The sequence below is a fragment of the Raphanus sativus genome, chromosome 9 (assembly GCF_000801105.2).
Source record: "Raphanus sativus cultivar WK10039 chromosome 9, ASM80110v3, whole genome shotgun sequence".
NCBI classification, from domain to species: Eukaryota; Viridiplantae; Streptophyta; class Magnoliopsida; order Brassicales; family Brassicaceae; genus Raphanus; species Raphanus sativus.
In genome coordinates this window covers 18769970-18784498 of record NC_079519.1, presented here as the reverse complement: position 1 = coordinate 18784498, position 14529 = coordinate 18769970, and the positions used below count along the sequence as shown (strand labels likewise).

Here is a 14529-nt window from a genome sequence, read left to right as displayed (position 1 = left end):
GTAGAGAGAAGAAAAGCGTAGACAGAAGCTATCACAGCTCGAAGCCCATAACCTAGTTCTCCAAGGTAAAAATCAGCTGTAAATATCATGGGCAAGAAACGACGCAAGTTCCCAATACGTGTTCAACCGATGCAGCCGTTAGATTCCACCACTGAATGGAGAACCGACTGATGGGACGAGCCACATATCTAAATATATTGTATCTGACAGAAGACGATGATGATTCCAACAAGGATACATATACGAATTTGCAAGAAGCAGCCGTGACAAAGAAATCAGTAGAAATGGCTTACTTGGAATGGATATTTTTTAAGAAGTTTGAAGCAGTACAATCGTTCATAGAAAGGCTTCCAGGTATCAATCCCCCGATGAGAAGAAGTGCTCTTGATTCCTCTATGGACACTCTTTCACGACCAATATAGCTCTGATCAAGTTACAAAGAACTCTCTCATTCCCAAATATGAGAATGTACGACCAAACAAGTGATTTTGACAACCAACTGGCCCAGTACAAGCAACATATGCTTACTATGACTTTCTCGAGAGAGCTCCGGTAATCCACCATGTGCAAGATTTTTTTGTTCAATGCTGATCGGGCTCGCCCTGCAATGGTACATCAGCTGGCATAATTGACAGATGTATTCATTTGCAATCCTAACCAACCAGTTTTTTGAACAATTTGCGAGCATCATGAACCTAGAAATGATGGCCGACAATCTTTACGAGATCCTACAACACCAAGATAAACCACATGGTCGCTATGTAGCTCGATTTAACCAAGAAAATGTATCCTTCCTCTGAAGTAACGCCTCAACAGATATCTCTACCGTCAAGTGAGGTATGCCTCGACTTGATTCAACAGGACCAACATGTTCTTTGTATGTGGAGGCATGAATATGGTTTTGATTCAATTACGATTTCAATTGATGGGAGATGAATTTTTGGCGCTACAAATGAGAATTTCAAGAAGAAAACGGTCGAGAAAGAATGAGCGAGAAACAGTGAAATCTTAATGACTTAAACAATTTGGGGGGAGGGGAAGTTACGGAGTTCTTTGTAAGTAAGAATCCGACTGTTGTGGATCAGTGTTTGGTGGGTTTGGATAGTACTAGGTTGGATTGTAATTATGCAAGTTTCTTTTGGTTTTATAGACTTAAAACAAATTTCGAATTTAAATAAAGATTTAATAAATTAACGAAGGGAGAGGGAATTTTTTTTCCAGTTAAGAATATTAGATCATTTGATTCACATAATATATATAATTCATTAGGGCCGGACACCTTCATATCGTGAACATATATCTAACACCATGAGCTTAAAGTTGAGTGCATACTTGTGGTTTCCAAGTTGTTCTTTAAACTTCCCACTAAATTGGAATTGGAGTGTAGTGATAGGTGTGCATGGTACTTTCTTCTTCAACCACTTACATTTTTTCAACATCAATAGATTCATCTTCATCCAATAATACGCTTCCCAGAATACTAAATGGATTTCACATATATTCTCAACTAAAATTAAAAAATGTTATCTTTTGTAAGGAATTGCTAAAGCCCATATCAATCTAGGCATAAATAAAATAAGAGCAGCAAATAATGTTTTAAATACCGTATGGGTAATACGCCAATATGTATATGAAACGCAAAAAACACTGGTACGCTTAAATCAACGAAATCAATTAAAAAAATAGAAGGTATCAATCTCTAATAGCATTTGTAATCACGTCCACTAAGAATTCAATTTTGTTAGTTGCTGCTTTTTGGTATAGTGATATCAACTAAAATATCATTTGATCAGTGGGAAAAAGAACAGAGCGACGGCATAAGGGTTGCCACACCATTCGACGCCCCATATGGTCTAATTAATCAAGAAAACAATATGAAACAGTGTCACTTTCATAGCCTCATCTCACTAAAACCCAAAAGTTGTAAGCGAGGTCAATGCCTAGAGAAGTCTGGTTACAACGTTTTAATAATTCATACGGTTACAACGTTTTAATAATTCATACGGTTCAGTTAGGGACGCTTAGTTACGCCTATTCCAACATTGTTGCTTATGTCGGGTAAATAAAATATATTGAAATCCCCAAAAGAAATTGTTTTATAGTTTCGTAAATATTGATAAACGAAATGTTTTTATATCGACCACAAAAAAGTATGTTAGAAATAAATGTGGTGTTTGGTTGGTATTTCTCCACAGCGAGGAAACTCGTTTAGTTTACATGGGACGTTAAACATGGGCCTAATTTATTTATTTTCACTGGGCTTACGGTTAAGTGGATGTGTAAGTTTTAGTTTTTCTTTTTGTTTGAATGTAAAATTTATTAAAAGAACAAGACAGAGTTCTACAAAACAGCCATAGGTAAAGGATTCGTTCAGTGGCGGAGGGAGAAAATATTATTGTTGGGGGCATAATCAAAGATAGGGGGCAAAAGAAATTTATGACTGAGGGCATTATATAGAATTGGCTGTAAGTTATACTAATTTTCTTAATCTTGTTGGGTTCATTACCCCCTTGTTGTTGGCTGTGGCTCCGCCAGTGGGTTTGAACCTTGTGTAAAATAGAGATACAGCAAAAATTCAAGGCACAAAGTATTTTCAAGAACATATCTTTTTTATATCAAAAGTCTTTTACACAACTTCTTATAGTTTTACTTGATCCGAATTATACGACTCGACGTAGATCTATTCCTAATCTATCTATCTTGCTTAACTCAATACATGTTAATCAAGTTTTTCAGTTCACTCAGTTATGAAAACCTAAAACTTCTGTATTTTTTCTGATAATTACAACGTCAAAAACTCTAACCCAACCATAGGTAAAACCTGAAAATATATATTAAATAATTTTTTTTCTATTATCTAATCTCCTATATATTAAAGGAGGAACATTTGAAGAATAATAACCTCATTTTTGTAGTATTTAGAAAAAGCTTCATATCCATGTATCCATCAATTAGGATGTTAATTAATTCTACGTGTCATGATTCTATTGAAATTGAAAAAGTAAATAGTCTAATTTGATTTATTTATTTTCTTTTCTTAAATAAAACCTATGGAATTACCATAAATGATTAATATATATATGACAATTAATGATTCTAATAATAAAGATTTGATAACAAATTATATATCCTCTATCATTTTTTGTTTAATTTTATATTATTAAAATAAATCAAACAATCAAATTAGCTACAAAATTTAAATTTTGATTTTTTCGTATATGTTATATATTGAATTTAAAAAACGACAATAAATGACTAAAAATATTAAAATTATTATGTTAAAATTAATGATCAATGGTTTAACATTTTTGTTATAAAAAATACACATGCTTTTAAAATCATATGAGTAAAAAATATCATTTAATAATAAAACAAATATATATAGATTAAATATATACCATATAAGATTACATAAATATTTTAATATTAAAACATTCAATGAATTTTCAAGAACACTTATAAATTATAAACTTATTATATAAGCGCTGATCATAGAACTATATGATTATGAAGTCTCATTTAATAAATAACTATATAAAATATATTATTCTTAGAAAAATATATTGGTCCATCTTAACTTATATTATACTTTTTATTAAACTAACTATCAAATTGATAAATAATGTACAAAAACAACCTCGCACCTTACTTAAATAAAAGTTACGAAATTACCTAATATGATTAACGTAGATATGAGAACTAATTATTATGAATAATAAATTTTTGATAAGAAAATTGTATCTTAGTTCTTTTTTATTTATTTATATTATTAAAGATATTAAACAATCACATTAACTATATAATAAGAACATTTAGATTTTTTTTATATGTTATATTTTGAATTTTTGAAAACGTCTATAAATTATTAGAAATTTGAAGATCCCACTTTGAAAATTTTGTGATCAATAGCTTAATTTGTTTTGTTATAATAATATACAAATGATCACAAAATTTTGTTAATATGAATTTTTATTAAATAAATATTCAAATTAAATAAATTTCCTTAAATAAAAGCTACGAAATTACCTAATATGATTAACGTATATATGAAAATTAATGATTATGAATAATAAATATTTTATAACAATTTTTGTATCTTAGTTCTTTTTGTTTAATTTATATTATTAAAATATATGAAATAGTCACATTAACTATATAATAAAAACATTTATATTTTTTATTATATGTTATATTTTGAATTTTTCAAAACGTCTATAAATTATTAGAAATTTGAAGATCCCACTTTGAAATTTTGTGATTATTAGCTTAATTGGTTTTGTTATAATAAGATACAAATGATCATAAAATTGTATTAATATGAATTTTTATTTAATAAATATTCAAATTAAATAATATAAATATATATATCTTATTATATAAAGCTTGGTTCTTCAAAGTTACTAATTAACATGATTGCGACACATGGAAATTATATATTTAAGATTGTAACATGTCTTATTATATAAATAGTCATTTAATAGTATTTTTCCTTTTAAGTTTTAAACAAAATATTGTAAGCGACACATGGCAATTATATATTTAAGATTGTAACATGTATTATTATATAAATAGTCATTTAATAGTATTTTTCCTTTTAAGTTTTAAACAAAATATTGTAAACAAAACATCTTACAAATAATTATTTAATAGTATCTTCTTTTTTTATATCCAAAACAAAACAAAATTCTAAAACCTATATGAAAATAATTTTCTTTTTAAAAAATCATTAACAAATAGAACTGTAATAATTATTTAATAATATTTTTCCTTTTAAGCTGTAAACAAAATATTGTAAACGAAATAAATTTTCATTCAAATAATTAGTTAATAGTAATTTTCCTTTTTTCTAAAACAATAAACAAATAAAATTGTAAAAGCTATATGAAAATAGTTTTCCTTTCAAAAAATTCGAATTTTCCTTTTTTAAAATCATAAACAAACAGAATTATGAAAGAAAATAGTAATTTAAAAATATTTAAAAAAGAATTCTAAAAACCTTAAAATACAACAGATTATTTTATAATACAACAGATTAAACCAATGGGGCTTCCATAGAAAATTAACTAATTATAGGAGAATAATAAGATTATTTTTACACTATGTAGTCTAGGTTTCGAGTTTTAAAGAAATTGAATTGTTGTTCAAAAAAAAAAGAATTATTAGTTACTGGAGAAAAGGTTTATAGGCTATTTCAGCATTGTGCAAAGAATATCTTTTGGTGTGGATCTTATGGAAAACTCATGGTAATATAGTCAGACATAAATCCTCATAAAAGATGTAGAACTGTTATCTATATATACGCTATGTAATGGTTTTCATAATTTGTATTAACATAATTAATCATCATTAATAAAAGGAATTATTTTATATCATCGATATATATATATATATATATATATATATATATATATATATATATAATATATATTGATCTATAACTTAAAAACTAATAGTTACAAAAAAATCTATCAATAAAAATAAATAAATATTTAATTTTTTCTTTTATTAAAAATCTTATATATTTATAATTATGCAATTACTTTGTTCTATACAGAAAATTATAATTCAGAGTTTATATGCATATTTATTTTCTGGAAAATTTTGTCAATATGAATGCGGGTCCAAACTGAATAAAACTGAATAATCATTAAAAAAAGAGACTCCAAAATATATATCTGATATTTAATATCATTTAATTTAGATTTCGAATTTCAAAGAAGCTGAATTATTAACTTATTTGAGAGAAGGTTTATAGGATATTTTCAGATTGTGCAAAGAATACTGTTTGGTGTAGATCTTATGAAACAACTCATGGTAATATAGTCAGACATAAATCTTCATAAAACATGTAGAATAGTTAGATGTAGATACGTCTATGTAATGTTTCTCATAGTTTTTATTAACATAATTAATCAGCGTTAACAAAAAGAGTATTGTTTATATCATTGATATTTATTGATCTATAAATTAAAAACTATTAATTACAAATAAATAAACATATCAATAAAATTAATAAATATTTAGTTTTGTTTTATTTTATTTAAAAGTCTTATATATTTATAAATATGTAATTAATTTGTTCAACACAGAAAATTATAATTTAGGATTATATGCATATTTCTTTTCTGGAAAATTTTGTTACTATAACTGCAGATCAAAAGTGAGATTAAAAAACCGAATAATCATTATAAAAAATTGTGACTCGAAAATATATATCATATATTTGAAATGAAATTAAGAAAACTTCTTAACGATTGTGTTGTGTCTTCTACATGTCTACTACAGCATGCACTACATGTTACTTTTATAAACAGTTATTCACACAATTGAGATTCAAAAACATGGTTTTTATTACACATATATATTTGTAGCTACAAGAATCAAATCATTATCAAACTGCATAAAATACGAATAGTTTCATTACCTATAAATTGCATGATAAAAATGTTAATCCATAATGTTATCTATTGGTTAAACAACTAAAATTATTTCCAGTTCACCTATATATTCATATCTATATACTCTTTTTGTGATAGAGAAATTATATTATAGAGATAGATTTGATCCAATGTATGATTATGCAATAGAGTTTCTCTACTTTTAGAGGAAATTATTGAGATATGCTATTTTTGTTTCTAAATATAGAGATGAAAATATCGTTCCATTACATTTTTATTAAAATATAGAAACACTATAATAGATTCATACAATGGAGAAACTCACATTTATAATAGAATTTATCTATTTAACTAGTAAAGATGGAGAAATATATAGAGTTAGGAATTGAAGATATTTTAAAGATGAATAAACTATGTAAACCAAAATAGATAAATGATAACGAATGCACAAAAATACATTCAAGATTCGACAATGACAACATAAACATTTCTAAATTTTCATGTAAGCATAAGAATATGTTTGAACAAAAGGAATAATATAGAAAGTTAATACAAAAATTAAATAAAGAACTAATAATATGACATTGTCATCGACTCAATTGGCTTGATTAAACTTTTAAATTATTTATACTTTTCTCTGATTTGTATTTCTTTACGTTGGGTTCGATCTGAATTTTTGGGCATGGCTTTTTTCTAATCCTATGTATAAAGTTGCTAATAATTCATTTATACGCCATGATTATTGAAATATGAATACTAACCAAAACTTATGTGAGAAAAATAATTTTTATACTTAGAATAATTTCCATCCAATATATGCAAAAGTTATACAATTGAACTATTTTCTCATTTTATGTTTTCATGAAACTAAAATATTAATCAAAATCCGTGCAACGCACATGCCCATATCTAGAATAAGAAATATTTAGATATGAACCCGTTGCGTTGGAACGGATTTTGTTTAATGTTTTAATTTAATAAAACATAAAATAATTATTATTTTATTATCATTTTATGATTGATTTGCATATGTTATGTGAGATTTATTTTATAATTAAAATATATTTTCATACATAAGTTTACGTTAAAATTTATATTTTATAATCATGGTACATAGATGAATTGTTATCAACTTTCTACTTGGATTAGGATAATACTATATCTAAAGGTTTAAATTGAACCCAACATAAAATAAGAAATTAAATGAAAAAAAAAATTGAAAGTCAAATAATTTCAATCGAGTCAATGACAACATTATACATTTTAGTATTATGTTCATCATCAAATTCTCTATTAAAATTTTTATTAAATAACTTTTTACAATTCTCTTCTGGTTATGACTCAAAAATATGATACAAATCTCTTTTGTTTAGGATTTTGTTTTTTTAAGAAAAGGAAAACAACTATCAAATATTACTTTACAGTGTTTTAGTATCTTAGAAAAATAAATTAATATTACATAATATTTTACAATTAAATTTTTCTAGGATTTATAAAAAAAATTACTTTGCAATAATTATCTCAAGTTAATATTAAATATTTTGCCATTTATAAAATGCCATTTTTAAAAGTGCCATTTTCAAAATTCGTTTTTTCAATATCACTAATAATTTTACAATTTTAAAGTAATGGCAGATTTTTATTGACACATTCACAATCTAATCTTTTAATTGACACATGCCTCGACTGAAATATTTGAAGTTATTTTTTGTTTATAATTTTTTAACATAAAATTATTATGAAAATAAAATTACTTAAAAGTTTCTTGTTTCTTCAAAGTTGTTAATTAATATGATCGTGACACTTGACAATTATATATTTAAGAATGTGACATGTGTTAATCTATGTCATAATTAAAAGTATATATACTAATATAATAATAATAAATAATTTTGTTAAAAAGTAATTATTAATATTATTTCATGGTAATTTCTGTTTTATTGTAAACGAAAATAAGAGTGTTTAATGTTTAATGTTAATTTAACTTATTTTAACTTACATCAATTATATCTGTAAATTATAAAGTTACTTTCCATGTGCATATCCCGTGCAAGCGTTTTCGAGATAAATAACAATAAAATTTTCATGAATAATTTAAACTTGCAGAGTGAATAGGAAAAATAAAAGTTCCAAAAGCATGGGTTACTTAGCATTTGACTTAAATTTTTGAGTCATATTCGCGAAAACACTTATTTTAGATCATTTAGACAATTGTTTTCTCTCTTAGCCCTGTTTATTTTTTCTATTTTTTATCTTTATGTTTGTTTTTTTTTTCTTGTTAGATTTTCTTACTTAATGAATTAATCTTAATACTGTGCGCAAGAGACATGCTAAGTTTTTTATATCGTTTTAATTTTATCGAATGTCCCTAAAATACTATATTTGCTACTAACAAAACAGAAAAAATAGAGGTTAAACTTGGAATTTATTTTCAGAATTTTTACTAAAAATAATAAAAACAATGTATCTTATGAAACAAAATTAAGATGACAAAAAAATTATTTTATTTCAAAACGGTATATATACATTATAATTATAAGTTACGATATATATTTAGACCACATGTCAATAATCTGTAACCAGGCTAATAATGTATAATCACTTCAATATTAGTCATCAAACTACCGGATAAAAAGCAAACTGAGCCACACCACACATTCCTTCAGGCCACTCCACCATCCTACGGATCCTCATGTAACCTTTCTCACCCCAATTCTTACCCCAAGAGTTTTTAGCCAACCAATACTTGATCCCATCCTCCGTTACCCCATACCCAACGAGCGCCACTGCATGATCTGTTTCGATTCCACAGTCTGGCACATCAAACACTCCCTCTTTATAATGCATGAAACTGGCCGTACTTGAATCAATGGCCACCGAGACGGGCTGTCTCAATACAGCATCGAGCAATGCAATCTCGTTGTTGCTTGGGACCCTTTCGTACCCTTTAATCATTATGGCGGGTCCGGCGGGTGAACGGCACTTCCCTGGTTTTCCTTGGTAAGGGTATTCTGAATCTGAATAAATACCGTTTTTTGTAATGTATTTAAGAGAATCTTCAATATTTCCTGTGTTACAACCATTAAAGCAATCTACAAATTGTTGTTCCGACAACGATACGAGGTATTTGCCAGAAATTTTTGTTAAACCCTCCACCGCTGCTACAGCTGAGAACGCCCAACAACACTCTACATATAGATATTGATTACTTCATTTTGAGATGAAAAAAATGACCTAAACTGGTAACCCTAACTTGGCAATTAGGTTTTGTATGAAGAATGTATTATTTTTATCTTATGACATAAAATGACCAATCTAGCCGTACTACATTGTACAATTTGCAGTTTAGTGCGTATAAAGACTGTTTATAATAAATAATCACATCAATCTTACCACATGATCTTTGATTTTTCACGGGCGTTACAGCACCTTCGTTTCTCCAGTCTTTGATAAAATAAAGCTCACTAAAGTTCAATTTCCTTGATGACATCGTTTGATCAACTACTTCGGGTAATGAAGTTACATTAATTCCCCGGAGACCAGTGTAAGTGGCAAGAAATTCTTCTTTAGTCATATCAGTGAATTCGTTGACACCAAGTTTATAGCTGTGATTCCCCATATTATTAAATTTCTCGATAAATTTCAAGTTTTTCTTGAAAACTTTGAACCTCATATCTTTCTCTAAGTCATCATTGTAAACTCTAGAGAACTGAATCATCCATTTCTGGTAGTAATCAAAAATGGATTGCTCATCCAAAATGACATTAGATGTGGCTTGAAAGTTCTTTAAATTAATGGAAACAATTGTTAGAGACACAAACACAAACATAACTGATACCATTTTGGATTTGGTGCATATTATGTACAAGGTTTAGTGTAATTCTATATATAGTCAGTTGGACTTGTGTTTGGACTGTGCTTTTGCACAATATCCCACCTTTTTTGTTATATCTATTATATTAAAACTGTAATATAAAACAATATTTACCTATTTTAAGTGATTTCTTACAGATTTTAACTAATCATAACCATTTCATTTATTTATCTTTTCCAAATAAATTGACATTATTTATGGTTTTATTACAAAAGTCTTTGAAGTTTTTATTTGGTACAAAAGGGTCTTAAAATTTTAATTAGTATAAGATAGAGTCTTAAATAATTTAGTTGGGTGCATAGCCTAAATATGTTTGGGTTGGATCAGTATATAGTTGTTAATTATATCTGAAAAATGGGAGTTGGTGATGATGTCATAGTTTGCACTACTTGCTTCATGATCGTTGGAGGAACCGCTTATTTTATCTTTTCTATTAATGCATATAACTATATATGTTATATTTCAGCACAATTTCATTTTACCAAATAAGTATAAAATTCAAGCTATATTTTATAAATTAGTGCCTGCTGGTGCGTTTTGAGGAAAAAAAAATCAATTGGATATATCATATATTTTTGAGGGAAAAGAAATCTATGTTGAGCAAATAAGTAGAAAATTCAAGCTATATTTTATAAATTAAGTATACGTCACTTTAAGAGGGAACCATATTTCACTCCAAATAAAGGGAAAGATAAAGAGAAAAGAAATTTATGTCGACCAAATAATTAAGAAATAAATCTATGTTGACCAAAAATGAAGAAAGAAATCTATATTGACCAAAAAATAAGAAAGAAATCTGTATTGACCAAAAAACTGTATTAATCTTTTTTTCTACTTTGTGATGATATTGATACAAAACATAAATTACATCTATGGCACATTATTTTAATATTCAATTTATATAATTTATATAGATGAATATAAATTATTATTTACAATTTTAGTTATTCAATCTATATAATATATATTAAAAATATGAGACCATTTATCATTTTATAATTATAAACTGAATACTTATACCATAGTTTACTTAAACTATAATAGACATAATAAGTTTGAATATATTAATATACTTTTTTCAGTGCCAAAATTATCTGTTCACAATGAAAAATTATTTAACAATGAAAAATTATTTGCTGATGATAGAATCATTTAATTTATAATTTTTTAACAATGAAAAATTATTTTATTAATCAAACTTAAGATGGTCTGAGTAACCAGATCGGAATAGAACAACCAATGTAATAAAGTTCTCTATGGAAAATCTTGCCATCGTAGCTAAAGAGTCTGAAATCTGATTTTTCTCGTGGAAAATGAGTGATCATGAAGTCCATGAAACATATCTGCAGGGTCTGTACCCTCTCCAATTCTGTTGTAAAGCTTGACCAAGTATGGAGATCCTTAATCATCGTGATCAGATCCTTGCAAATGTTCGAAGGTCTTACATGTTGAGTGCTGAAGCATACTCTCCATCGCCCATCTCAGTACTTCCACTTCTGAATGAAGGGCAGACTCTCGCCGAATATAATTTCGTGTCCCCATAAGTTGAAACTTCCATAAGCTGTCCATCCAAACTCATCCACACCCGCAGAACTGTGATGTAGATGTCTATGATACGTCTATCATACATATATTACCCAAGCTTAAGACTTGAGGTTCGTCAATACTATGGTTAATACTTTGATCTTGTGGAGTTGATGGCACCATCTCGTTGGCATTGAAACAGTCTTGATACTCACTCTCTGCATAACGAACTAGCTCCAAAGGATCTCTGTCTATTCTCCTAAAAATTTTATCATTTTTGGCCTTCCAAATGTACCAAATTATCCAGGGATAAGGATCATTATCTAAATCTGGCTCGACATTGCTGTTCTTTCTCTAGAAGAGATAATCCATAATATCATAGATGGTCGAGAGAGGAAAGATATTTGGACTCGTTAGCGTCACCGATAAGGACCAAACTTGTAGAGCTGGTAGACATTCAAAAATTGCATGAGTAACAAATTCTTATGGTTCTCCACATCGTGGGCAATAGTTATCACATCACATATTGTGTCTTATCAGGTTCTTTGTTACTGTCACATGACATGTTATCAGTTGCCATATAAGTTGACATATCTTCTGCGGGGCTCTTATCTTCTAAGCAAAGGCTTGAAGCTTTGTTATACTGGGTCCAGTATCTCTTTCTCTTCATCAGCCTTCAATAAATTGCGAGCAACCCAATATTCTGATTTAACTGTGTACTGGTCATTCTTTAGTGTAGTTCCAACATAATGTGTCATGGCTATGAGCTGAGCTTATGTCCAAAATTCTTATGAAAGGTATATCTTCAGGGGCAACATAGTTCTCCAGTAACCCAACATCACATTTCTTTGATTCCTGATTAATAAGGTCATTAACTCTTATGTTCGGATGTAAAACTGAGGCTAAGGGGTGAGCCGGCCTAACTGGTATTGTAGGGATCCAAGGAACCTCCCATACCTTGACCTCATATCCTGAGCGTATATCCTATCTAATTCCCAATAGCAATAGCTTTTGTGCTGTTTAAATACTAGTCCATACATATGATGGACTATTTACAGATATTGTCCGTAAAGACGAACTCATTCTATATTATCTGCCCCTCAATACTCCAGCCACCAACGAATCAGGGTATTGAATTAGCATCCATAGTTTTTTGCTAGTAAAACCAAGTTGAACTCATGGATCATACGGAAACCAATCCCGCCTTTCTCTCGTGGTAAGCAAACTTTTTTCCACTTTGCCCAGTGAATTCCACGATTTTGGGGGTTTGAACTCCACCAAAATTGCCTAATGGCACTTGCAAAATTTTCACATATCTCCAATAAGAGCAAAAAGCTAGACATAACATGTCGAGAGAGCTAGCAAGATATATTTAATCAAAACTTCTTTTCCTCCTTTCGAAAACCACCTATTTGTCCATCCATTCACCCTATTCATTAGTTTGTCCTTCAGAAAAGCAAAAAAAATTGTATTTTGATCCGCTAATATCTTCTGGAAATTTCTAAATAAGTTCTCATTCTTCTTTCATTCTGGATTCCAATAGTTTCTTTGATATGCTATTTAACGTTTGTGTTAATTCTCTTACCAAAGAGTAGATAAGATTTCTCAAAATTAATATATTGTTTTGATACTTATCAATACTTCCTGAACACTTTTATCACTTCTTTACATTCATTGAATTCTGCCTTATAAAAAAAAAATCTATCATCAGCAAAAAGGAGGTAGTATATGAAAGACTAGGGTCGGCCCGCCCTACGGGCGGGATGTGAACTATAAAATAATTTCAACGGCTAATATACAAATTAAAAACATTAAGATCTGGATACTGAAATTTTAGCCATGTATATCCGGATCCGGACCAATTATATATTTTTAAAATATTTAAACATAATTATATCTATATATGTATACTATAAATATTTAGTTTAAAATGTCTATTTTTATTTTGTTTAATATTTAATATATACTTATTTTAATGTGATGTGTTCTAATTTTTATTTGATGTATATGTTGTGAGACCATACTATTATAATTATTATTTATATTTTTTGTTGTGGGATTTTAGTTTGATGAAAACATAATTTTATTACAATTGACCAATTTTCCTATACAGTATAGTTTTATTTTAGAAATGAGAATATCCAAATATGTTTTATTTATTTATTTATATTTGATCTAATTTGTATTGTCAATGTTTTCCCTTTTATATCATCTATATCATTCACAATGTGTAATTATAAAGATTTATACATCATATAAGTTTTTTATTCTACTTCATCTATTCCTATTCTTAGAAGAAATAAGATTAATCTTCTATGTCATTTGATTGGATTTTGTAAGTTATTCTATAACAGTGATTTATATTTATATTAAAGTTTATTAATATTTTTAAAAGCACTAATACATAAAGAACTTATAGAAATTTCATTTGCGAAAACATAGTTAAAATATAATATATATTTTTAAATTACTTTTGTTTGTATTTATAATCATACATTTGCAAGTTAAACTATAACCATAAAATAAATAATTATATTCTACGAACGGATTATGAGCCTCACAAAATTTGGAGTATTTTAAAGCTGGAAAAGAAAAAGAAAAGTTGGAGTATCTTATATATTTGATAATATATCCAAGGTTTGAGAATACCCATAAGCGTATGGACATTGTATAGTCAGAAAGCTTGAAGTTGTGGTTGCTCCGGGTAATGCCAATGGTCGCTGGCCTCACCTG

At 27.8% G+C, this 14529-nt stretch overlaps 1 protein-coding gene across 1 annotated transcript; it reads right to left on the bottom strand.

Moving 5' to 3' along the window:
* Positions 1-9014: 9014 nt before the first annotated feature.
* LOC108826721 (mexicain-like) lies at positions 9015-10245 on the bottom strand. Its single transcript, XM_018600095.2, has 2 exons — positions 9792-10245; positions 9015-9586 (listed from the first exon to the last, which is right to left on the bottom strand). The coding sequence occupies exons 1-2, from the start codon at positions 10237-10239 to the stop codon at positions 9015-9017; spliced, it is 1020 nt and encodes a 339-aa protein (XP_018455597.1). The 5' UTR covers positions 10240-10245.
* Between the last annotated feature and the right edge of the window lie 4284 nt (positions 10246-14529).